Source organism: Vicugna pacos, chromosome 9 (assembly GCF_048564905.1).
Source record: "Vicugna pacos chromosome 9, VicPac4, whole genome shotgun sequence".
Classification (NCBI taxonomy): Eukaryota; Metazoa; Chordata; class Mammalia; order Artiodactyla; family Camelidae; genus Vicugna; species Vicugna pacos.
Genome location: NC_132995.1, coordinates 4,485,638 through 4,511,750, shown reverse-complemented (window position 1 = coordinate 4,511,750; position 26,113 = coordinate 4,485,638). Strand labels below are relative to the sequence as shown.

The following is a 26,113-nucleotide window of genomic DNA, read 5'->3' as shown; positions in this document are numbered from 1 at the left end:
TGAAGTGTAGTCAGTTTATAGTGTTGTGTGTAATGCCATTTTATGCCATTCCACATTGTTAGCTTTGAACTTGTTTCAAGTTTCCTCAGGGAACCCTCTGTCAATGTACTTTGGATGCTTTAACATAACTTAAATTCTTTAGGTTTCGTTTTAAAACATTAACACCTGGGTTTATACACATGCTCTACTGTATTTAGCAGTTTGACCAGAGGCAGGTGACTCAGAATGTCTGTGACACAGTTGTGTCTTCCTTAAGAGGGATAGGACCAGATCTTTTAAAATCTTCTATTACGTTATTATACAAGTTAATACACGTAAAGCATTTAGAGTCATAGCACATGAAAGTATTTAAACACTTCGACCATATTGTTGCCCTCATCATGATCTTAGACTCTGAAGCTTCTTTAAAGCCACTGTGGACGTTATTATCTCTGAAGATGTCGCTCATGCTGTAGTTCTTCTAGACACTGAATGTTACTTGGTGTGTGGAACGTAATGTCTCACGTTTCTATATACATAATCCTGTGTTTTGTGTGTGTGTGTATTTCTTGTATTGTCCACAAAAGTGGGAAATCCACACTGACATAGAGGCTATCATAACCTCTTACGGAAAAGTATAATAAACCAAAATGAGGGACATGCAATTGCTCAGAAATCCTGTAAGTGGATCTGTAACAACACTCATTTCAATTGAATTACTCCTTACCACTCTCTCCTCCTCTCATTTTGTGTGAAGGAGACGACTCCGTATGGCTCCTTTGGTGAAATGTGTTTTCTTTTCAGCGATGGTTGACATTCAAGGATGTGGCCATCGAATTCTCTCCGGAGGAATGGGAGTGCCTGGACCCTGCTCAGCGGACCTTATACAGGGACGTGATGTTGGAGACCTACAGGAACCTGATCTCTGTGGGTGAGGAGAACTGCCCTCTAGAAGTTGGGATCTGCTCTTGGGTAGCTTTGTGTTTTTCCCCGTGTGCCCCTTAGGAGCCCTGACATTGCCTGGCTGAGCTCAAAGCCCTGTTGACTCACTCACGAAAAACTTCCTCAGGCAGCAGCCGGACTTAAAACTTGTCCTTTCTGCGTATGATCTGCCCATTTCATGATCAAGGGTGGTTCTAGAGCTTAAATACACATAAAACTTTACAGCAAACTTAAAATATCCACCTTCCTCTTCTCCACCCCTGTGCTTTTGATTCAGTCATTCTCAGAAGAGAGCTAAATGTCTGCATATTAGACTCCTCCCTCTGCATTCAGGAGGAGACAACCAGTGGATGAACTTTTGAAATTGGGTTTTGTTTTTTGTTTTTTTTAGTTTATTCAGGTAGTTATCAAATAAAATTGTGATATTTCTTAAGTGTACAACACGATGATCTGATATGCATGTGAAAGGATTCCCATCGAGTTCATTAATGCATATGTTACCTCACACATCACCTTTTTTCTTTCTTTTTGGTAAGAACACTTAATTTCTATTTCCTTAGCAAATTTCAGTTTTATAGTATTATCCACCATAGTAGTCATGTTATACATTGAATCTCCAGCCCTTACTCATCTTATGACTGAAACTTTGTCCCCTTCTACCAACCTCTCCCCACCTCCAGGACCCCCAGCCTCAGGTGGCAGTGATTCTGTTCTGTGTCACTAAACCTGGTTTCTTCCCTCATCATCTCACACCCTCCCTTTCAGATCCCTTCCCTTCTGCCCTGTGCCCTAAGGTTAAGAAAGGGACAGTGTTACGCTCCTTGCTATATCAGTTTCTCTTCTCTCCCAAGGTCACAGTTTTAACAGCCCTGGTATGTTTCTGGTCCCACAGATTGGCCAGTACAGATACTTTGCCCCATGCCCAGTCCTTCCTCCTCCCCACCCTGGACCTTCCAATCAACCCTGGCCTTTGGTCGCACAGTACCTTGATCTGGGTGGACTCCGCTGTTACTTCCCAGCACATTCATTTTGTCCTCCTGACCCCTCACCACCATGTGACTCTCATTGTGTAAGGAAAGGCCCCCTACTCATCCACTGAATAGCTCTTTCAGGACACTCACTACATAAAGCAGCATATACTGAAGATGACAATGCCATTATCCATGAGGATGCCTGGGTAACGCTGCTCCAGCACAACTCAGCTGTGGTTTTTCCATCAGAGGATTTCTCTCTTTTTTTCTTTCCCTCATATTTGATTGGTTTATTTATTTGAATGTTAAGTTTACTTCTTTTTGGTGGGGAGGGGAGGAGCTTTTTTTTAATTGAAGTATAGTCAGTTTATAATGTGTCAATTTCTGGAACACAACTCAGCTATTGTATCTCCATCAAAGTCTTTCTTTCTTTTTTCCCCCGTATTTGGTTTCTTTCTTTCTTTGAATGTTAAGTTTACTTCTTTTTTGAGAGGGCAGGAACCTTTTTTTTTTTAATTGAAGTATAGTCAGTTTACAATGGTTTGTCAATTTCTGGAATATGACTCAGCTATGGCATCTCCATCAAAGTATTTCTTTCTCCACCCGCCCCATATTTGGTCTGTTTCTTTCTTTCTTCCTTTGAATGTTAAGATTACTTCTGTTTTGAGGGGGCAGGGAGCTTTTTTCCTTAACTGAAGTATAGTCAGTTTACAATGTGTCAATTTCTAGTGTACGGCATAGTGACTCAGTCATACACATACATACATATATTCCTTTTCATATTCTTTTTCATTATAGGTTATAACAAGATATTGAATATAGTTCCCTGTGCTGTACACTGTAAACTTGTTGTTTGTGTATTTTTCCTTTTTTTTTAAGTGTTTATTTCTAAGCCCCTGAGAGTGACTGTGACTTATCTGCGCTACCTGGGTAGGCAGTCACGCTTAAAGAACGTGTCTTTGGAACCTGTAGGCCAAGGATCAAATCTTGTTTCTCTAACTTACTTGCTCTGTAAGTTGGGGATTAGATAGATAAATCCTGTGTGCCTCCTGTCCTTAGTTTTAAAATAGTGATAATTCACCTCCAGGCTTTTAAATAGATTAGTGCTGGTAGAAGGCTCAGAATATTCCCAGTTTTATAGTCAAGTCTCAAAAATCCCTTTGTTTAGTAAGACGTGTCAACCTTCTGTCATGTTTTTAACCAGATGAGTCCTTGGCCTGTGTCTTAGCCTCGCCCTCCATAACAAACCCCATCAACCTGGTGACTTAAACAACAGAATTGTATTTCTCAGAGTTCTGGATGCCGCCAAGTGTGAGACCGTAGCGTTAGTCAGTTCGCTTCCTGGTGAGGGCCTTCCCCCTGGTTTACTGGAAAATTAAAGAGCACTGCATAGAGAGGGCTGCTCTGTTGCTGGGCTGTGAAATAACTGCAGGTGTAAAGCCAGACTGGTGATTTCTTTCCCCAATTCTTATTCTTTAAAATCCTATGTATTCACCTGACCTGATGGTTAAAAAGGCAGTGGTCTTAACGTAAATTCCAGTTCTCATGTGGTATGCTGGCTCTGGAAGAGGATCCCTTGGTTTTTTAAAGTCTTTTTAAGTCTTTGCCTTCTCCAAAGTTGTTTGTTTTTGGCAGGGAGGAATTAGGTTTATTTATTTATTTAATGGAGGTACAAGGGACTGAACCCAGGACCTCATACATGCTAAGCATGCGCTCTACCACTGAGCTATACCCTCCCCCCCAACCTTTCTTTACTAACCATTTGTATTTCCTAAAAAATTGAAGATCACGACTACGACATTTCTTAACTGTTATTAAACTATTGAGTACTTGTGGTGTAAGATTATGTTCTTCAAAATGAAATATTTATTTACCTACTGCAATTAAGAGAAAACACGGGGTACTTTCTGTCTTGTAGATACTGCCCCTAAATGTGTGATCAAGGAACCACCACCAAAAGAGAGCCATAATACGGGGAAAACACTGCACACAGCGTCTCTGGAAAGCCAGGAGCACTGTGCCCCCCAAGAGGACGGCTGCAGGGAAATCTGGAAAAACCAGCATGACTCTGAGCACCAGGGGAGACATGATGAAAGAAACTACAAAGGCGTGCCTGGGACCCGCAAAACACCCCTCACTGGTGGAAGAGCTCGGTGTGGTCCAAGAGATGAAGAGAACAAGCCTGTGGACCACAGGCCTGGACTAAGCTTTGGGTCACATCTGGCGGAACTGTCGGTATTTCAAACTGAAGGGAAATTTTGCGACTATAATGAAGTCGAGAAGTCTGTCACGAGTGGTTCCTCGTCGGCAGCACCTCAGAGATTTCTTCCTAGTGTCCAAAGCAACATTTGTGATGAACGTGGGAACAGTTTCTTGCCTTCTTCCTTACTCACAGGAGAGCAGAAAGCCCACATGAGCGAAAGACCTTACAAATGTGGTGAGTCTGACCAAGCCGCGGATTGCGGCTCACACCCCACCAGACCTGAGATACTCCACGCCAGAGAGAGAGGGAGTAAAGGTGATGTGTGTGGAGGCGTCTTTAGTCACACTTCACACCTAGCAGGTCATCACAGAATTCAGACTGAAGAGAAACATGACCAAGGTGATGAGTGGGGCAAAGCCTTCCGTGAGTGGTCAGGCCTGACTCACCCTCAGGGACTCCAGACCGGGGAGAAACCTCACCAGTGTACTCAGTGTGGCAAGACCTTTCATCAGAGCTCACATCTCACTCGGCATCAGAGAATCCACACGAGAGCGAAACGTTACAAGTGTGACGTGTGCGGTAAGGCCTTCAGTTACAGCTCACACCTCATACGTCATCACAGGGTTCACACCGGGGAGAGGCCTTACCAGTGCCACAAGTGCGGCAAAGCCTTCAGCGTATTTTCAAGTCTTAATTATCACCAGGTCGTCCACACAAAAGAGAAACCTTACAAGTGTAACGAATGTGGCAAAGTCTTCAGTCAGAGCTCCAGCCTGTCCAGTCACCGCAGAATTCACACTGGACTGAAACCATACAGATGCCCCGAATGCGGCAAAGCCTTTAACCAGAGCTCACATCTCAGCAGACATCAGGTAATCCATACGAGAGAGAAACCTCACAAGTGTGACGAATGTGGCAAGGTCTTCACACAAAAGTCAAGCCTTGTAAGTCACCGGAGAGTACACACTGGAGAGAAGCCTTACCAGTGTCCTGAGTGCGGCAAGGCGTTCAGTGTGTATTCCAGTCTCACGTACCACCAGGTCGTCCACACGAGGGAGAAACCTTACAGATGTAACGAATGTGGCAAGGTCTTCAGTCAGAGCTCCAGCCTTCCGAGCCATCGCAGAATTCACACTGGAGAGAAACCATACAAATGTAACCAGTGCGGCAAATCCTTCATTCATTGCTCAAACTTCAACAGACATAAGAAAGTCCATACAGGAGAGAAACCTTACAAATGTAGTGAATGTGGCAAGCTCTTCACTCAAAACTCAAGCCTCGTAAGTCATACTCGGAGACTTCATATGAAGAAGTAACATTACCAATGTAACGAGCAGATCAAAGCATTTATTATAAGTTCAAGCATGAATTGATGTCAGAAAGTCCATACTAAAGAGAAATTCTATCAATGTAATTACGCGACAGAGGGGATATTCAGACTCCACAACTCACTGGACATCAGTATATACATCTTTGATGAAAACCCAAGAATGTAATGTGCTTATAAAGGCTTTTATCCATAGATCAAAGCTACAAGGGGGAGGGTATAGCTCAGTGGTTAGAGCATATGCTTAGCATCACAAGGTCCTGGGTTCAATCCCCAGGACCTCTATTAAAATAACTACATAAACCTAATTACCTACCTCCCCCCCCCCCCCGAAAATACAGAACATCACAAAATTCCTACTGGAGAGCAACCTTAGAAATATAATGCATGTGGGAAGGCTTTTTATTAAACATTCATGCCTTTGATGTCATGAGAGCATTTATACTAGAGAGAAACCAGACCAATTTACTGAATCTAGAAAGGCCTGTAAGCAAGTGTTTCCCCCTGCCCAGGATTCACCAAAGAATTCCTAATAGAAAGAAACCTTTTAAATATAATGAGTGTTTTAAATTTCTTCATGACTTTTCACAACAGAATTCACAGGAGAGCATTCAGATGAGGAATAACTAAGTGTTAAGTTCTCCAGCTTTAACCTGAGATATTACATACTACAGAATAATGAAAAGTCAAAATATGTGAAAACTTAGATAGATAGATAGATAGATAGATAGATCTCAAAAGTATAGAGATAGGTCCTGAGAATATTATCCTATGGTTTCTTTTTCTAAATCTCTTACAGCTTAAAGTACTATGGTTTTACATTTCCTATTTAAAGCTGTGATCAGTTTTGAGCTAATATTTGTACAGGTGTGAAGTTTTGGTGGAGTCTTTCATGATTTTTTTCCCTAGTATGGAAAATCAGTTGATACAGTGTCATTTTAAAATTCTTTCTTCATTCAGTTTTCTTGGTACCTTTGCAAAACTCGTTTGGGGCAGGGGGAGGGCATAGCTGAGTGGTAGAGTGCATGCTTAGCATGCAAGAGGTCCTGGGTTCAATCCCCAGTGCCTCCATTAAAAAAAGAAAAAAACGTAATTACTGCCCCCACCCCACCCCCCAAAAAAACTCAGTTGAAAGTATTTGTTGGGGCAGTTTCTGGGTTCTGTTCCATTGGTCTGTATGTCTCTCCACAAATACCAGTCTTGATTACTTCCTACCTTTCAAAATTTTTTATTTTAATACCTTTAATAAAGTTGCTTTTATTCTTCTCCAGATGTTTTAGCTATTCCAATTCCTTTGCCTTTCCATAAAAATTTTAGCAAAATCTTGTTTGTGTCTACAAAATATCTTGATAGAAAATACATTAAGCCTGTCTATTGGTTTGCAATCACTTGACATCATTTCTGTGTTACATCTTCCAATAAATGGCTGTAGTATGTATGTATATTTGTGTGATCTTTGGTTTCTTTCACCAGCATTGTATAGATTTCAGCATCAAAATCCTGTCAGTGTTTTGTTTGATTAACATATTTCCACTTTTTCTATTTTGAGTAATCGTACATGTTACTGTATTTTTAATTTCATTTTCCATGTATTAATTGCTACTGTGTAGAAGTGCGATAGATTTTTAAATACTATCTTTTATCCTCAGAATAGACTAATCTCATTTATTCTAGAGATTTTTGTAGGTCCCCTGGGCTTGTCTGTGTACATAATTTCATTAGTTACCTAATGCAGCCTGTCAACAGAAATTCAATCTATGATCAAGTTGGGAAGAAAAAAAGGGAGTTTTATTTGAGCCAACCTGAGGATGATAACCCGGGAAGCAGATTCTCAGGAAGCTCTGAGGACTGATGGAGCCTGTTTAAACTCAAAGGTATGGTCACATATGTTTTCAGGACAAAGGATCTGACATCAAAATGACACACTGGAGTCAACAACATCAAGTTGACCAAGGAGACGTAGTCCAGGTTAGCACGCAGGGAAAGCAAGCAGCAGGTCACTGTGGTCCCTGTGCACAGCTGGGGAAGGATGCTGTTCTTGAAGAAGTAGGTCGCTAGTGTTAATGGCTGGGCAGGCACTCCCATTCTGAGAAGCTCTGGCTAATGTGTAATGCAGGCACATCGCACAGTAGGGAGGGACGTGGCCCAAACCAAGGCAGCAAGGATTTTATGTTTAATTTTGTTTCCTGTCTTGCCTTATAATAGAAATTTTCTTTCATCAAGCTGTAAGAAATTACCACAAACTGTAGATTTCCATTTCATTTTACTTTTTTATTATTTTTTAATGAAAGGTCAGTTTCAGGTGTATAGCAAAGCAATTCAGTTACACGTATACATTTTTTTTCAGTTTCTTTTCCATTATGGCTCATTATGAGAAATTGAATATAGTTCCCTGTGCTGTACAGTAAGTCCTTGTTTATCTGTTTTATATATACTAGTGTGTATCTGTTAACACCAGATTCCTAATCTATCCCCTTCTTTCCCCACTGGTAGCCAGAGTTTGTTTTCTATGTCTGTGAGTCTATTTTGTGGATTTCTATTTTAAATACAACTGTTGAAGTGTTTCATGTGCTTCTCTGAAACTATCAGTATAATGGGGGTAGATGTTCTCATTTATCACACCATAGCAGGGTATATAAAACCCCCCTAGCATATTAAGATATCACGTATTACTGGAATGACATCTGCTCAGTCATAGTGTATATTTTAATGATTCATTTTGCATCAAACTTCACAAGTCAAACTGCTTTCTTTTTGATGTCTTAGTATGAGAGATAGTAGAAATGTTACATATGTTCATATCTTCTCTATTGAAAAAAGTTTGTAAATGACAAGAACTGCCAGTACCTTGAAAATGTGGGACATTTTCTGGCATAGCAATCAGTCTTGTTGAACACTTTGAAGTTTTTAAGTTGTTTATGGTTCTCTCTAATTCTTCTTAATTCAGTTTTAGTACTCTATATTAAACAAAATTATTATCAATTTTTTAAATAAGTAAGATAAAGTTGTTCATAGTCATCTCTACAGGTTTTGAAAATCTATCAGGGGGAGGGTATAGCTCAGTGGTAGCATGAATGCTTAGCATACACAAGGTCCTGGGTTCAATCCCCAGTACCTCCTCTAAAAATAAATAACCTTAATTACCTCTCCCACCCCCTAAAAAAATCTCTATCAATAGTCTTTACTATTATTAGTACTGTTTAAGTGTCTGCACATTTTAAAATCACTATCTCAAAAGAACTTTTAATTATATTTAATATAATTTTCATTTCTGCCTTTTGTTGGCCTTCTACTATATTTTAAAAAAATTCTTGAATTGGACCTGTAGGACAAGGATTGCCCAATAAACTTCTATGTGAATTTGCAGCTATCTTATTTCCTCTAAATACTTTTTCATTAATTAAATATCACAAGGCTGACACAAAAATTTTCTTATCTTTCCATATACATATTCTAATTATCTAAACAAAGTGACTATAACTTTTTCAGTATTTAAAAATTTCTGAATCTACAGTTTTCCAAATGGTATTTGATGGATGATAAATATTATGTCTTACTAAATTTTTTTTTTTAGGTTTTGAAATTTTGTGGTCTAACAAGTGCTGAAAAAATGTCCTGTATATTTTTTTTTGACAGAAATTTGACTGTATTGCCCATTTTTTGAAACACCTTTTCATTTTTTGGATCTTCAAGCCTAGCAGTCACAAATAAGGATATATTCTAATCTTCCTATGTGATTGAGGAATTGTCCATTTCCCCCTCTTTTTGAGTCTACTGTTTAGTTCCCTTAGATCCTTTCCTAAAGAAAGATCCACATAAACAAAAAGACTCAGGTCATTTACCTGCACCCTCCCCTCTGCTGTTCTGGAAATAGTGAAGATTCCACCATATTCCTCAGTATGTCCCTAATACATTTCCTCAGTAGAGGACATGAAAGTCCAAACTGATTACTGTCTTCCCTCAAGCTAACTGAGATATGACTTAATACAGAATATCTCAGCCTCTAAATATCCCAATACCTATCTGGTATTTTTATCTTTCTTGTATTTCCCAGCTTGAAAACATCCTACAATGAGATACTGCCTTACATTCCTTAGGATGGGTACTATTTAAAGACAAAAAAGTAAAAAAAAAAAAAAAGAAAATAACAGTATTGGCAAGATGTAGTCAAACTGTCAACCTTATTCACTGCTGGTTGGAACGGAAAATGGTGCAGCTAATACAGAAAACCCATGGCGGTTCCTCAAAAAGCTAAACAGAATTGACATCTGGTCCAAAAATTCTTCTGAGTATATACCTCAAAGAACTAAAAGCAGAGACTGGAAGAGAAATCTGTACAAGCATGTTCATAGCAGTATGCATAACAGCCAAAAGGTGGAAGCCACCAAGTGCCATTAACACGAATGGAGAAACAAAGCGTCAACAATAAAACATTATTCAGCCTTGAAAAATAAGGGTAGTCTGACACCTGCTACAACATGGATGAACCTTGAGGGCTTTATGCTCAGTGACATAAGCCAGACACAAAAGGACCGATATTGTATAGTTCCGCTTATACAAAGTGCCTAGAGAACTTAAAGTCATAGAAACAAAGTAAAAGGGTGGTTGTCGGGGACTGAGGGTTATGTTTATTGTGTACAGGGTTACAGCTTGCTAGGTGAGGAGAGTCCTGGAGGAGACAGTTGTATGGCCATATCTGTGTACTTAATGCCTCTCAAGTGTACACTTGAAAACAGTTCAAATGTTAGATTTTATGTGTACTTCATAACTAAAAATATTTTTTAATCCCAAGATATCTTCCATGTTTATTGCCTTATCTTCATCATTCAGCTGATTTTTGCCAGAGAAAACAGAAAAAAAATCTATGACAGTCTCTCCCCAACCGTAAACAATTCAGATGACGTCTCTTAGGCTTTGAGGCAGAAACTCATAACCTGACTTTCAAGGTTACGCAATGTCTGACAGCTTTCAGATCCATCCTAGAGATGCAAATAATCAAAACCAAAGGCTCTTCCTTTCTATGAACCCTTCTCACATTTCACTGTCCCCTGAATTTTAGGGAAATTTTGATTTATTACATTGAAATATACATACTGGAGATACTGTGTCTTATCTCCAAATAATTACAGGCCACACTTTTTATAAATTCCTAGATTCTGAAGCACTACATTGAGATACCTCATGAAAAGGAAATTACATGACAGGGAGGATATAGCTCAGTGGTAGAGCAGGTGCTTAGCATGCCCGAGGTCCTGGGTTCAATCCCCAGTACCTCCATTAAAAATAATAATAAAGGAAACTACATGACATTTTGCTTAATAAATAGCTGGTTCAGTGTCTTCCCCAATATATTTTTTTCCAAAGATTTTATTGAAGTTTACAATTAAAAAATTAAAGTCAGTTTACAATGTTGTGTCAATTTCTGGTGTACAGCGTAATAATAGTTCAGTCATACATATACATACATATATTCATTTTCATGTTCTTTTTCACCATAAGTTACTATAAGATACTGAATATAGTTCCCTGTGCTATACAGTATGAACTTGTTTGTTTTATTTACATTAGTTAGTATCTGCAAATCTTGAACTCCTAATTTATCCCTTCCTACCACCTTTTCCCCGGGTAACCATAAGTTTGTTTTCTATGTCTGTGAGTCTGTTTCTGTTTTATAAATAAGTTCATTTGTCTTTTTTTTAGATTCCACATATAAGTAATATCATATGATATTTTTCTTTCTCTTTCTGGCTTACTTCACTTAGAATGACAATCTCCAGATCCATCCATATTGCTGCAAATGGCATAAATTTATTCTTTTTCATGGCTGAGTAGTATTCCATTGTATAAATATGCCTCAACTTCCTTACGCAGTTGTCTGTTGATGGACATTTAGGTTGTTTCCAAGTCTTGGCTACTGTAAATAGTGCTGCTATGAACATTGGGGTATAGGTATCTTTTTGAATTAAGGTTCCCTCTAGATATATGCCTAGGAGTAGGATTGCTGGATCATATGGTAAGTCTATTTTTCATCTTTTGAGGAATCTCCATACTGTTTTCCATAGTGGCTGCACCAAACTGCATTCCCACCAGCAGTGTAGGAGGGTTCCCTTTTCTCCACAGCCTCTCCAGCATTTGTCGTTTGTGGACTTTTGAATGATGGCCATTCTGACTGGTATGAGGTGATACCTCATTGTAGTTTTGATTTGCATTTCTCCGATAATTAGTGATATTGAGCATTTTTTTCATGTCCCTTCCCCAATATATTTTAAATTCTGAGGACAGAGACTCTGTTGCTCAGGACTCTGTGATGTGACTGCTCATTGCGGGGCTAACAGTGAAAACTGAGTAGAGGGCTTTGTATTGTGGATACAAATAAAAAAAAATTTTTTTTTCTGTTTCTGACCAGTTTTCTGACCAGATGAGGGACTTGGGAATTCCTTCTGCAGCAGGCACAGCGGAGCCTGCCTATGTAGACGTCTGAGCTCATGAGAAGAAAGGGGCTGACGGTGGGGAAACAGGAACGTGTTAGTGCAGTGATGTTAATCAGCCACCAGCGGGGTTTATTGAAAGTCGCCATGTAAGTTGCAAAAGCGGTGGAGAGGATGTAGCAAACTAGAAAGGTGCTCACCAAGGCAAGGATCCTTTGGGAAGCTCTGTCTCAGGAGAGGCTCTGGTTGAACAGCTGGCCCTATGAATATGTCGGACTTGCTGGTTGTGTCTGGACAGGATGAAAACCATGTATCCACTGGCCAAGATCATGAGTCCAAAAGACAAAGTACTGGAAGGGCTTTAAAAAGCTGCAAATAGGGTGGTTGTTATTTTATCCAGAACAGCACTAGAGCAGTATCTCAACTCTTTTTGCTTTGTGATGTTGGTATTGTTCCAGTTACCAGACACATATATGAAAACAACTGTATTTACAAGCAAGTGAAAACTCCAGCTCAGGTAAATAGACAAACCAGTGTACTTGGGAGCTTTGACTTTAAGATTCGCCCAGGTAGAGCTTCTGGGGCTGACCGTGATGGCCTGTAAGAAACTCAAGAGACAGATGGTGCCAAATAACACACCCGTGGCCACTCTGTGAACATAGAAAACAAGTTTGCAGCCAAAGCCACTGAAGAAATGTTTCAACCCCAAAGCTGCCATTGTGTGGGGAACTCCATTAGAAGAGAGTTCCAAAGTATTGGCAAAAGTCAGGTGCCTGAGAATCAAATCTGGGGACTTTAACCTGCCTCCCCTGAGGTGACTGGTCACATTGTGATAAAGAAAACAGAAATTCTCGAAGAGTCCAACTGCAGTGTGTGATAAGGAGATAACTGCTACTGCCAAACCCCTGGAGGTCATTCTGCCGCTTTCCAGATACTGAGGTTCATATTCAGAGTAAGACGGTGCTGCAGGGAAATGTGAGATTTGTGTTACTGGTGACGTGACAATTGAGCTTCACTATCCTTCATTCAGAAACACTCATTCAGTATACTTTCCATGAACAGATGGTTGCGGAAGTGGTACTGTTTTGTACGTATCAACTCCGAATCTTCCACTCTGACGTAAGCACTGTTGCTGTTACTGCGTTACAGATGGGGAGACCCCAAGTACAGACTGTGAGAACCACCCCAGCTTGCATCTGCCTAGGTAGCAGCATCAGAAACCAAACTTGTGTTTTCTAGCTGCAGTCAAGCCTCTTCACTGTGATGCTACATGAAGAAAGGTAGTCAGTTTTACTCTTCAAGTGCTCAACATTGGTACTTTTTTTTTAACTGATGTCCTTTGCCACTCTTAAATGGTTTTGTCTTCATAAATAATTGATTGTGGTAATTTTATAATTATGTCAATAAGTTTACTTTATAGGCCAATGTTACCTATGAATAAATATTTAAAATGCAAATAAGACGATAATGCACTGACTAACATAAAATCCTATAAGAAAGATTAGTCCAGACCAAGTGTTGGGTTTATAGGGGCAAGAATGGCTTGCTATTGGGGGAGGGTATAGCTCAGTGGTAGAATGTGTGCTTAGTATGCAGGAGGTCCTGGGTTCAAACCTCACTACCTCCATTCAAAAAAAAAAAAAAATAGAACTGTCTCTGAGCTTCCTAACCCATGTATCACTTCCAACCATAAAACTGGCTTTTTAAAAAAATAAATAAAATAATCATTTTTTAAAATAGCTTTATATTATGATGGTGTTAGAAGCTGCATTTGTCCTTATCCCAGAGCAACCACGGAAATCTTTATACTATAATATGGTGGGCTAATCTATGGGCCTTGAAACATGTATGAGACAAAACACTGTAAAATAGAGACTAAACTATTATTGGTTACATAGGATATAACTGATTAATAACGGAGGATGAAATGAAACCCTATGAGGAAAAATTCAATAATTATTGAAAAAGACTCAAATACAAGACAAGTGTTCAAAATGACAGCCAGAAGTCATGAAACAAGCCACTGATTTGGTGTGAGCTTAGGGTTGACATGAAAACAGATTTTTTTAAATACATTTTTAAAATTTTGGGGGATGGTAATTAGGTTTGTTTGTTTATAATGGAGGTACCGGGGTCGAAACCAGGACCTCGTGCATGCCAAGCACACACTACCAGTGGGCTATATCCTCTTTCCTCCCCCTCCAAAAACGTTTATTTTTAACAGAGAAATGTCACAAGATACAGCTGAAGCTGCCAACTGTCAAGTCCTAGATCATTTTGATCGGAAGCCCACAATTATAATGTTAATTTTTTTTCTCAAATAGTCATTGCGTAATTTCTTTTTTCCCTTTTGTCTTCTTTTTTTCCTCCGGTGATGGCGGCGGGGGTGGGTAAGCGTGATCTCTTTTATTGTTTTCTCCATTTTTCAAAACAGAAATCCACAATAGCTAAAGTGGATAATGAATATTTCCAGATACCGTCCACTTGCCCTAAGAGCAAAGGAGGGGGAAAATCCACGCGGGACCGAGTTCATCTTCCTGACACAGACAACGCGCTTAGACGGGCCTTGAGAAAACCCGGGGAGGAGAGCCCTGTGGCCGCCTCCTGGGGGCTGAGAGGAGCCCGAAAGCGCGAGGACAGCGATCTGTGAGTAATAAACCGAAGTAGGCGGCCAAGGAACTGACCTGGGACTGGAGACCCTCAGCGCTCCGGGAACGCGGGGGGCGGTCGGGCCCGCTAACCAAGAGAATTTGCGGCGGACTGCGCCAGGGAGGGGCTTTGAAACCCCCTGGTGAATCGCCGGCTGGAAAAGAAGAGGGTCAGCGTCAAAGCCGGTAGTCGGGTTCGGGAAAGCGCTGTGCGGAGAAGGGAGGGCTGGGGGAGCCGGGAAGTGCAGGTGCGGCGGGTAGCCACCCCCGGAGGAGGGGAGGGGGAGGGGAGGAAGAGCGAGGACAGGGTAGGGGAGAGGCGCGGAGGGATGGGGCAGGGCGGGCATTGAGGCGGGACGCCAGCTCGCTGCCCAGGGCGCGCAGCCCTGGGAGAAACAAAGCAGATAAAGGCGCGCACCACCCCTAACAGCCCCCAAGCCCTGCAGCCCCCAGACAGCCCAGTGCTTCCTGCATCTGCCCCGTCTTTGCCTGATTTTGAGAGGAATAATAGTTTCACCATAATCAGCACAGGTTTGGGGTTTTTTTACCCTCCCCTCCGAGATAAAATTACTGCATGCGTGTTAAACAGGTAATGTGCGCAGCTGAAGAAGGACAAAGAAGATATTTTGGGGGGAGGGTATAGCTCATTGGTAGAGTGCATGCCAAGCATGCAGGAGGTCCTGGGTTCAATCCCAGCACCTCCATTAAAAAAATAAATAAATCTAATCACCCCCACTCCAAAAAAAGATATTTGTATTGTAGTACCAAAGAATTAATCAGTGGTTGGGGGGAGGATATAGCTCAGTGGTAGTGTGTGCCTAGCATGTACACAGTCATGGGTTCAATCCCCAGTACCTCCATTAAGATATTTTTTAATTAATCTGTAGTCAATATAAGAAAGAAATGAAAATTTTTATTCCAGCCAAGTTGAGGATTATAACCCAGGAGACAGCCTCTCAGCTCTGAGAACTGTTCTGAAGAGTCAGGGGGGAGGCCGTCATGTGTATGATTTGGCAAAGGGGGACATACAGTAAATCGAGCCCACTCTGGGCAAGAGGCTGCTGGTCACAAGGAACAGACGTCTTAGTTAATGGTCTTTAGTGCTTTTCTAAGTATGAGAAGATGCAAAAGGATCCAGGCTCATAGAAAATTTCTTCTGAAAGTATCTGTCTGAAGGGCCTGTCCTGCCGGTTTTCTCGGAGCAGAGAGCGCCTCATCCTGATCTTCGCCCTGAATTCCTTCCAGGCTGTGTGCTGTAGGTCAGGGGCCCGCAGTGGCTAACGACCTGATTCTTGTAGAACTAGGGGGTGGGCAACGTTCTTTATTTTACAGTCCCTTCCCTTTTGGTCTTAATTTCAACTGATGTTTGGGAGGCATTTTGTGGCCAATTTGCCCCACAGCGCTAGGAATGCTCGTTCCCAGGCCTGGCGAGGAGGATTTCGTGGCTAGGCCATCAGCCTGCTGTGGCTGGACTAGGCCCTGCTGCCTGGAGCCGAAAGCCTCGGACCGTCTGTCTGACCAGCCTTTTATGGGCCAGGAACTGGTCCCCTCTTGTTGCTTCTTCCCATGTTTGCAGTCACACTGTTACAGTCGTTGATCTCACAGGACTATATGGTCCATCATTTCAGACTGCCTGATCATCATCAATTTTGTCTGAGGCTCATGCATACTTTTGGTAATGCAAGAAAACAATGATCTCGTAGAGCAGGCACAATGCAAGTGGTACAGCTAGTGACAGTAATAAGGTCCTAGTATTTCAGCCGAGAACTTCCATTAGGTGCGGCCCAGTGTCTCCCCAGGTTGTCTGACCAGCCTGTCCTGCACCATCATTCTCTTTAAGGGAAATGACATATTGTTCCTGTGCATAAGTTCACCAGCGATGGCTGCAGGTACAGGGCAAGTGGTGAGTGACCGTGACCCCTGATAGGACTGAGAAAGGAACATTATCTTCTGAGGAGTGACACGGCTGGCCCCAAAAGGAGAAAACTTGCTCTTTATGGCCGAGCAGTTCTTTTGCTCTTAGGGAGGCCTGATTAATGCATCACGCAGATGCACAGTGCACCCCAGAGGGGAGGGAGGAGGCCAAAGGGTGGAGGAAATTTTATGTTTCAATTTTTCTTGCCTTGCCTTAAAATATGAATTTTTGCTTCATCAGTAGCCACTGCCTCTCAGACGTTCTCTACAGAATTATCATTCGATTAGTTGTATTTTAATTTTTTTTAATTGAACTGTAGTTGATTTACAATGCTGTTTTAATTTCTGGCATACAGCATAGTGATTCACTTATACATATGTATAATCCTTTTCATATTCTTTTTCATTATATGCTATTAAAAGATATGAATATAGTTCCCTGTGCTATACAGTAGGATGTTGTTTATCTAAAATTAGTTATATTTATTCCTTATTACTTGAAAAGAGGTTTTTAAATTTTTTTGAGCTGTCTTACTGAGTTTGTACATTTTTTAAATTCCTTTTTTGGGGGGAGGATGGGGGAGGTAATTAGGTTTTTTTTTTAATGGAGGTACCGGGGATTGAACTGAGGACCTTGTACCTGCTAAGCAGGCGCTCTACCACTGAGCTATACCCACCCCCCAAAAAAGAGGTTTTATATATCAGATTATATTAGTGCCAAGATAAAACAGCAATCATCCTCATCAGGGTGGATGATATTAAGGAGGCATCAGGGATTGATATAAAGTCAAGAACTTCCCATCTCTTTCCCCAAATTCAGCACATACTCCAGGAATTATTCTTACATCCCAAGGAGGCTAAGCACAGGACTACCTTCTACCAAGAAGAATCCTTTTTGTGAAATGATCCCCTTTCCAGATTCCTGATACGCTCTTGCCCTTACAGGAGGCCCCTCAGAATAAAATAGGAAATACTCACCAGACGTCTTCTGCTGTGAGCATGGTGGGCAGGGCCCGGTCCCCACAGCCAGTACGTGTGGGAGGGAGACATCCAGGCCCTGAGATAAAGGCTTGTGATTCTGTGACCTCACCTCCCCGCAGAACCATAATTATCAGCTCACCTGTAGCAGCAATGACAGTACACGCTAGGGGAGCTGAGAGTATTATTAAGCAGTTTATCCCGGTTCTCAACTACTCAAAACAATGACAAATGTCTAGTGAGTCTCTCCTGAAAGACCGCTGGCATGTCTGGGAGAGGCTTGTTCCCATCATGCACTCTGAAGCATTTTGTGTGTGTGTGTGGTGGTGGGGGTAATTAAGTTTATTAATTTAATGGCGGTACTGGGGATTGAACCCAGGCCCTCATGCATGCTAAACACACACTCTACCTCTGAGCTACACCCTCCTTCCTTGGAGCATTAGGATCCTACAAGGAGAGAGCAGGAAAGGCAGAGGGCTGGGCCATGAGGGACTCGTGGCAAATCATGTGTCTTCTCTGCTTCCCTGAGAAGTTCTACAAAGGACTAATTCTTCCCTATCTCTGAGACCCCTCCCAAGCTTCCAAACCCTGTCTGAGTTATGGGAAGAGAGATGGGATGACACAAAGAGACTGAGAAGGATTAATGAATGGAGTAAGAGCCAAGGAGAAATGATGTCAAGAATTGAGATATAAAAACATTAGATAGCCATCCATCAACAGATGACTGGGTAAAGAACATGTGGTATAGACGTGCATAATGGAATATTACTCAGCTGTAAGAAAGAATGAAATTTTGCCATTTGCAACTACTTGGATGGCTTTGGAGAGAATTATGCTAAGTGAAATAAGTCAGACAGAGAAAGACAAATATTGTATGATATCCCTTATATGTGGAATCTAAAAAACACAGCAAATGAGTGAATATAACAAAAAAGAAGCAGACTCACAGATACAGAGAACAAGCTAGTGGTTATCAGTGGGGAGAGGGAAGAGGGAGGGGCAACATAAGGATAAAGGAGTAAGAGATATAAAATAAGCCTATTAGGTATAAAATAAGCTACAAAGTGTATTGGACAATATGGGGAGTATAGCCAATATTTTATTATAGCTATAAATGGAGTATAACCTTTAAAAATTGTGAATCACTATTTTGTACACCTGTAACTTAAATATTGTACATCAACTATCCTTCAGTTTAAAAAATTAGATAGCCTACTGTGTTTAAAATAAATGATTGAGTAGGTAATAAAGGGAGAAGAGACAAATATCGCATACAGCAGAATTCCAAATAATTTATATACTCTCCCCTCAAAGAGGTAGACTATAATTCCCAACTCCCTATAAGTGTCCGCTGCATTAGTTACTTCCTTTTTATTTATTTTTGTATTTTTTATGGAAATATAGTTGATTTACAATGTTGTGTTAGTTTTAGGTGGACAGCAAAGTGATTCAGTGATACATATACATATTATATATTCTGTTCCAGATTCTTGTCTGCTATAGGTACAAGTATTTTTTTAAAAGAGTACAGTATTGCGGGGGAGGGTATAGCTCAGTGGTAGAGCGAGTGCTTAGCATGCACAAGGTCCTGGGTTCAATCCCCAGTACCTCCATTAAATAAATAAATAAACCTAATTACCGCTCCACCTCCAAATAAACAGTTCAGTATGGAAAGGACAGAAAAAGTTAACTGTAGAGTGGGGCAACCTCACACACATGACCTTAGCCAGGTGATCAATGTCAAAATCAACAGTGGTGAGTTGCAACGTTGATAGGATGTGGTGGAACAAAATTTTTCTCTATGCTGTTTTCGCCTGAAAGACCTTAATCCAGTCTAATAATGAGAAAGACATTAGTCAAATTCCTGTAGAGTGGAATTCACTAGTAACAACAACGAAAGTGATGCTGTACCAGACCAGTACTCCTCAGAACTGTCAAGGCCATCCAAAACAAACCAAAGTCTGAGAAAATGTATGCCAGAGCCAACAGGAAACTCGGGACATGTGATGACTAAATGTAATGTGGTATCCTAGATGGGACCCAGGGAGAGAAAAAGGACATTAGTTAGAAATTAAGGAAATTTTCCTACTCAGCCATAAAAAATAATAAAATAATACCATTTGCAGCAACCTGGATAGACCTGGAGAATGTCATTCTAAGTGAAGTAAGAGAAAGAAAAATACCGTATGATATCATTCATATGTGGAATCTAAAAAAAAAAAAAGACAAACTTATTTACAAAACAGAAACAGACTCACAGACATAGAAAAGAAACTTATGGTTACTGGAGGGAAGAGGGTGGGAAATTGGGAGTTTGAGATTTGCAGATACTGACTGGTATATCTAAAATTGATAAACAATTTTATACCGTATAGCACAGGGAACTAAATTCGATACCTTATAGTAGCTTACAGTGAAAAAGAATATGAAAATGAATATACATATCTTCATGTATGACTGAAGCATTTTGCTGTGCACCAGAAATTGACACATTTTAAACGGGCTATACTTAAGTAAAAATATTTTTTAAAAAAGAAATTAAAGAAATTTGAATACAGTTATGTTTGATGGACGTTCTTTGTGTGTGTTGTAAGGACAAACACATATCAAAAATAAGACTTCATTCCTCCTGCTGAAAATAAAGGAAAAGATTTCCCTCTCTTCCTCCTTCCCCCCACTTAAGAACATTTACCTTAGAAAACTTGCAAACTTTGAGTACTTTCTCAGTCTCTTTGATGTATATCTTTTTAGAAACAAAACAAGCTTTTTCTCAACTTTGTTCATAGGGCTTTCTCTGATGTGAAAGCCACCTGCCTGAAATTTAAAGGTTTGGGAGACAGGAAGGGTATAGCTCAGTGGTAGAGTGCATGCCCGGCATGCAGAAGGTCCTGGGTTTAATCCTCGGTACCTCCTTTAAAATAACTAACTAAGTAAACCTAACCATCCCCCCTAAAAAAAAAAAAAATAAAAAAAATAAAAAGAGTAAGTGACTTTAGGGTAAAATACCTCCTGATAAACCATGAGTCATGCCACCTCCTCATTTACACCCACCATGTGAGATTTTTTTTCTAGCCTTGTTTACCCCTCAGTATAAAAGAAAATCTCTCTTCTGTCTGGCTTTTGAGATACTTGCAGGTCTTGTGGTTGGAGTATTCTCCTTACTGCAATAGTCCTTTTGAATAAAATCTCTTCTTACTTAAGTCTGATGGTGGTGAATATTTCAGTTGTTGCCTCTGTGTTCAAAAATGTATAGTCTTTTTTTTTCCTAGCACAGGGTTTAATACATGTATATACACAAGTCAAACTAGTTCCTTGTGTTTTTCACATTTTTGAATTGGTAATAAGTCACATCCTGTGATTGAGGAAATGGCCCTTCTTTTTCCTTGTGAATTGCCCATTTTGCTGCATTGAAAATTATACAAGCAACACAACTTCCTTTGCTTGGAATCATCTTTGCTTGGAATCGTGGAAGTCCATATTAAAACTTCTTTCTTGTCACATGGCTAGTTAGCAGTATTACATAATGCAGAATAATCTACATTATTAAGATCCCAAAATCTATTCCAGTCATTGTGATGTGTCTTCTTGTATTCATATGTGTGTGACAATAGGACATTCTGCTCATTTTCACCTGACAATATTTCAAATATGTTAATTTCCCTATCCAAACATTATATTTCAGTTGATTGCCATTTGTCTGTGGATGAAATCTTTCACATGTAGCGATGTGAGAAAACATACTTGTAGCTGATGTTAACAGATACTGTAAAAACATTGAGGGTAGAAATGAAACTATTGGAAATTATTGAATAATTGATAATCTAGTTTTACTTTCTTTAGGGTTCATATTAAAGAGAATATACCTCCCTAGTAAATACCCTGAGAAATATTGTAAAATTGATTATCCTTTAGGTGAAAATAAATCCCAGTGTCTTCTGAAAAGTATATATTTTACAGGCTTTGTTATCCACACCAGCCAGAAAATTCAGAAATAGAAATCGGGGGAAGGTATAGATTAGTGGTAGAGCGCATGCTTAGCATGCACGGTGCACGAGGTCCTGGGTTCAATTCCCAGCACCTCCATTAAATATAAATAAATAAGTAAAAACCTAATTACCTCCTTACCCCTCCCAAAAGAATTAAATTTTTAAAAAAAGAAATAGAAAACAAACAGCTAAAATATATTACAATTTTGAAATAAAAAATAACCATTCCAATTTGTATAGTGAGTTTGAAATTAATTATATTTAGGTGTTGATTTAAGTATATTATGGTGTAAACAGGTTTATCTCAAAGGTATTTGAAAGTAATTCATCTCAAGTTTGGAAGAGAATAACAATTATAAAGAATAGTGCAATGTATAACAATTTTTAAACATTTGTTGCTCTTTTTCAAGCAATGGTTGCTGGCCTAAATTATCACATGCGTTAGCCCTCCAAGCCTCAGACTCCAGGTCTTGTCCCCTTGAAAGTCTCTGGAACTGAGCAGTGTTGAGCTGGACTCCTGGGTGAACGAGTAATTAGTAGGGTGTCAATGTGAAACTGCCCATTCTCCGAAGGCAGAGTTTTGTATTTCACATTCCTACACAGACAACTCGAATCCTTGTTTAGTTAAATTGCTGAAACTGATTTCAATTGCAGAAAATATTTCTGGATCCAGGCACCGCCGGACATCGACCCTGCCCGCCGAGATAGCAGTTCCCGGCCCGCCGAACTGCTTCAGCCTCACTAGCAGAATTCGCGTGCAACCCGCTGGCAGAAACAGCATTCGATCTTAAACCGTTTTCAGCTTAGGAGGAAGACATCTTAGTTTCCAACATAAGTGGCCAACACGACTGTAAGCTTTTACCTTAAAACTGTTAGAACCGTAACTTAAAATATTCAGGAAGCAGTACTGCTGCTTGAGGCCCGAAAGAGTCCCAAGCGTTTTTAAGCCCGGAAGGCCTCCTTCGAAAGCTAAGAGCCGGGACACGCAGGCCCCGCCCCGCGCCCCGAGGCCCCGCCCCGCTCCCAGATTGCCCCGCCTTTTCCCTCCGCGCGCGCGCGCGCAGTTTCACAGACCCGGAAGCAGAGAGCACGGCGTCGAAGTCTCGCTACCCAGCGTGAGTGTCTACCTTTCTAGTCTTAAGCCGCTCTCCCAGTCTCCTCTCCTCCGTACCCGGGTCTGAGGGCCGCTACGGACCGTAAATCCCCGCACCGCCCCCCTCCACCCTAAGTAAATTCAGACGTCGCCGTGCGAGGCCGAGGGGCGCTTTCGCTTCGGTTTAAAGTCACTTTGAAGCCGGTCCCAGCCCTCGGCCTTCGGTCCACTTAGAACCCGGCCTTGTTGCGTCTTTTTCCTGCTTTAAAACCCGTTACTGATCTCACTGACCCCTCCACCCCTGCTGCAGCGCATAAGATTTTCTTCCGCGAGGTAGATTGATTCCCTAACGCCCTCCAAGCCCGGGCTTTTTAGGCTCGTGGGGGCAGCTCCCGTCTCCCCGCTCCAGGCGAGGCCGCGTCCTCTCCCTGGTCCTGGCCCTGGGATTTTGGAGAGCCTGCCCATCCTTATCTAGAGGCACCTTCCCTCCCAGCCCTTCTCCCCCTCCTAGTGACCCTTCCACTTTCCGCGCGTTGGGAAGGTGACCTGGGCCAGCCGTGTGACGCCCCTGGTTCTGACGTTCCAAATTCCACCCTTCTGGGAAATGTGCTCTTCCGGGCGCGGTAACATATTGCGTCGCCATCCCTGTAAAGATGTGGGCGAGGGGGATCAGGAGAAGCAGAGCCAGAGCGACTCAGAGAGAAATAGAAGACTGAGGAGGCGAAAAGGAGGAGGGCGACCCGATGACAAAGTAGAGAATTGGTAAGGAACTTGCAAAAAGACAGCAACGTGAAAGAGAATAAGCCTTGAACCCACCCAGCAGGTGGGTAAAGCAGAGACGTTTAGAGAAAAACGGAATCTCCAGAGAGATGAAGGTGAGCAAAATAGGAGAAGGGCCCTTGAGCAGCGGGAGCAGCGGGGGCAACAGTGGTGAAGGACTCCAGATAGTGTAGGGGGAGGGTAAGAGTGGGCGCCATGGCGCACTGAGCAACGCGGGGCTGGAAAAGAAAGAGAGCACGAGGGGGACACGGAGAGCAGAAGGCGGAATAACGCAGGAAAGACATACAGCCCCCCGGGGATGCCAGGGAGTGGGGACCAAGAAATGTATCAGGGATAGAGGGAGGGAGAGCAGAGAGGAAGCTAGGATGGGAGAAGAAGAGGCAGAAATACAAGGAGATGGAGGACAATCAGGTTGCCAAGAAAGCAACCGAGAGGTAATGAGCTGCAGAGAGGAGGGCAGGAGCGAGGGAAGAAATAGGAGGGCAGACACAGCAGGAAAGTGGAGGGGAACCGAAGACAGAGGGAGAAAGAAATAGATAAATAGAAGGCCAGAGGGAAATGCGTAGTAGAGGAGAGGAGTGACCTGGATCCGGATGAATTGATTGGATATGAATGATTAAGCCGTGAGAGATTGACGTTATACTCTAATCAGTGTAAAAGTTGTTTCAGTTATACAGATGAGGATGAGAATTGCAAATTTCCTCCCTATAACGCTCGTGCATTTTATATTGATTTTTCTCAGAAGATAGCGTTCACCTGCGGTCCTTCAGCCAAAGGCCAGTGCGACTTGATGCAGTCGGTTGTGATTCACCTGTTTCCCTTTTCCTGGCATGGAGCAGGGAGTGTGTGTGTGCTGGGAAAATTGTCACTTCATGGTGCCTGTTTAAAGGAATATTAAAATTACTATTCTTTTTTTATATAATGGATTTACTTTTTTCCTCTAACATTTAATTCGTTGTTCTTTTTGTCTCGAGGTAACTCTTAGTTCATTCAATTTCTGCTGTCCTATAAAGACTTCTGAAATACCTTTGATGAATGTCCTACAATCAACTCATGTCATTTTCTATTTTTATTTCTTTAAATTTATTTTTTAAATTTGTGTTTATTATATTTTAAAAAAATTTGGTGGGGGCAGGTAATTAGATTTGTTTGTTTATTTAATGGAGGTGCTGGGGATTGAACCCAGGACCTTGTGCATGCTAAATGCACACTCTACCAGCGAGCTATATATACCTCCCTCCTCATTTTCTAAATATGACATATTCTCAATATTTTTTGACTTTGACCCCAGAATTGTTTAGCTTTTTAAAAAATTACAAATTCTTTCCTTTTTAAATTTCTTTCTGGCTTAGCTCAAGTCCTGCGTGTTTTCTCCTCTTTCTCTTAGGTATTGGAAATGTTCTGTGGGAACTAGTAACTAATTTTAGACTATTTCAGTGGGTACTAGGTAAGGATGTCAATGATCTTCGAACTTAATGGTTTAAACCTGATTAGTCTGATACTAAGTTTTCTTTGCTTTTATGTGATCTAGTAAAATAGTGAGCTGTGAGCTGCTGAGGAAATGTTCCCCTCAAGTCCCTCGTCGTCACTCTCAGGGGAAGTTGAAGGATGGCTGGGTTGACGTGGAACCTTTTTCCAACAGAGCCAATCTGTTTGCGAAATTTGCTGAACAAAGCAAAACAGAAAGCCTTCAATAAACCTGAAATATATAAAAAAGAGAAATTTGCTCAGAGCTTCTTTTACAGCTGAACCTTTTCCAGTGTATTCCTCACCATTGCTATGGTTTTGCAATTCTATACTTTAAAAGTATGTTATTGTGCTTTTCTGGAAAAGAAGAGTTAAATGCTTGGTATCTGTGTGATCAGACCTTGAAAGAGCTGTTTCCTTTGCCCAGGCACCTGAAAGATGGTTCCGGTGTTTTAAGTGGGAAGGCTGGTAAGGACAGACCGCCCACTGACCCTTCAGGCCACCTTCTCAGAGTTCAGTTCCATCTGGTTCTGTTGACTCAGCTGAGACCTTTTTAGAAATGTCTCCCCTCTGGGCATCAGGGAGCCCACATGTAACAGAGATGGGAAAGTAGACCAGAAATTCTTTGAGGGTGATCAACCCTGACCCCCCAAATGATTGGCCAAATTGGGTGAGTGTCTGTGTGTGGCATTTCTTCTTGGAGGGAGTGCCCAATTGTAATTGGAACTTTAGATGTGTCCTAGTCCTCCCAAAATGAAAAACAAAAGAACAGTAGGTTGGAGGCAGGACCGTAGGCTCAGAGTCAGAGAGACTGTCATCAGATGTCTTCTCCGAATTAGGGTAAATCTGGAAGGAGATTTTTGTCACTTCCTGTCACTCAGACCTCCGCTGGCTTACGTTTGTCCTCAGGACCAGACCCCAACACCTCACTGTGGCTCCACAGCCCTGTCATCCCCCGGGCCCTGCCAGTGTCTCCAGCCTCATCCTGGGAGCTCACCCTGTTCTCAGAGTTCACTCTGCCCTGTCACAGTCACCTTTGCTCTGTTCCCAAACACCAACACCTTTTCTGTCTCAGATCTTACTTCCTGCTTCACCCTTTGTCCCTAAATCCTCTGCTCTATTTCTCCTCCTTCAGGTCAGGCCAGAGATGCCTCCCATCTTCTCCTGCCCGTGTCTAGTCATTCTCTACCTCGTTACCCAGGCTTTACTGCTTCCACATCAGTCTCTGTAAGAAATGCTCTTCTCCATTGATTGTTTTGAGTCTTTACTGTTTTCCCTCCATTGGAGGGTGCATGATCTCCATCTTCTTCCAGGGACACCTGAGGCACTCTGGGGAAGGTTTAGATGCCGGGGGCTTTGGGAGGACTGAGTGCTCGTCCAGGAAGACCAAGGGGCTA

General features: G+C 41.5%; 1 protein-coding gene across 1 annotated transcript in view; it reads left to right on the top strand.

Moving 5' to 3' along the window:
- LOC102531541 (uncharacterized) overlaps positions 1-26,113 on the top strand; it is a 146,076-nt gene that overhangs the window by 98,836 nt on the left and 21,127 nt on the right. The window contains 3 exon segments of the mRNA XM_031681522.2: positions 784-910; positions 3,811-5,379; positions 9,994-10,015. Coding sequence (XP_031537382.2) covers positions 784-910; positions 3,811-5,379; positions 9,994-10,015 — 1,718 coding nt within the window.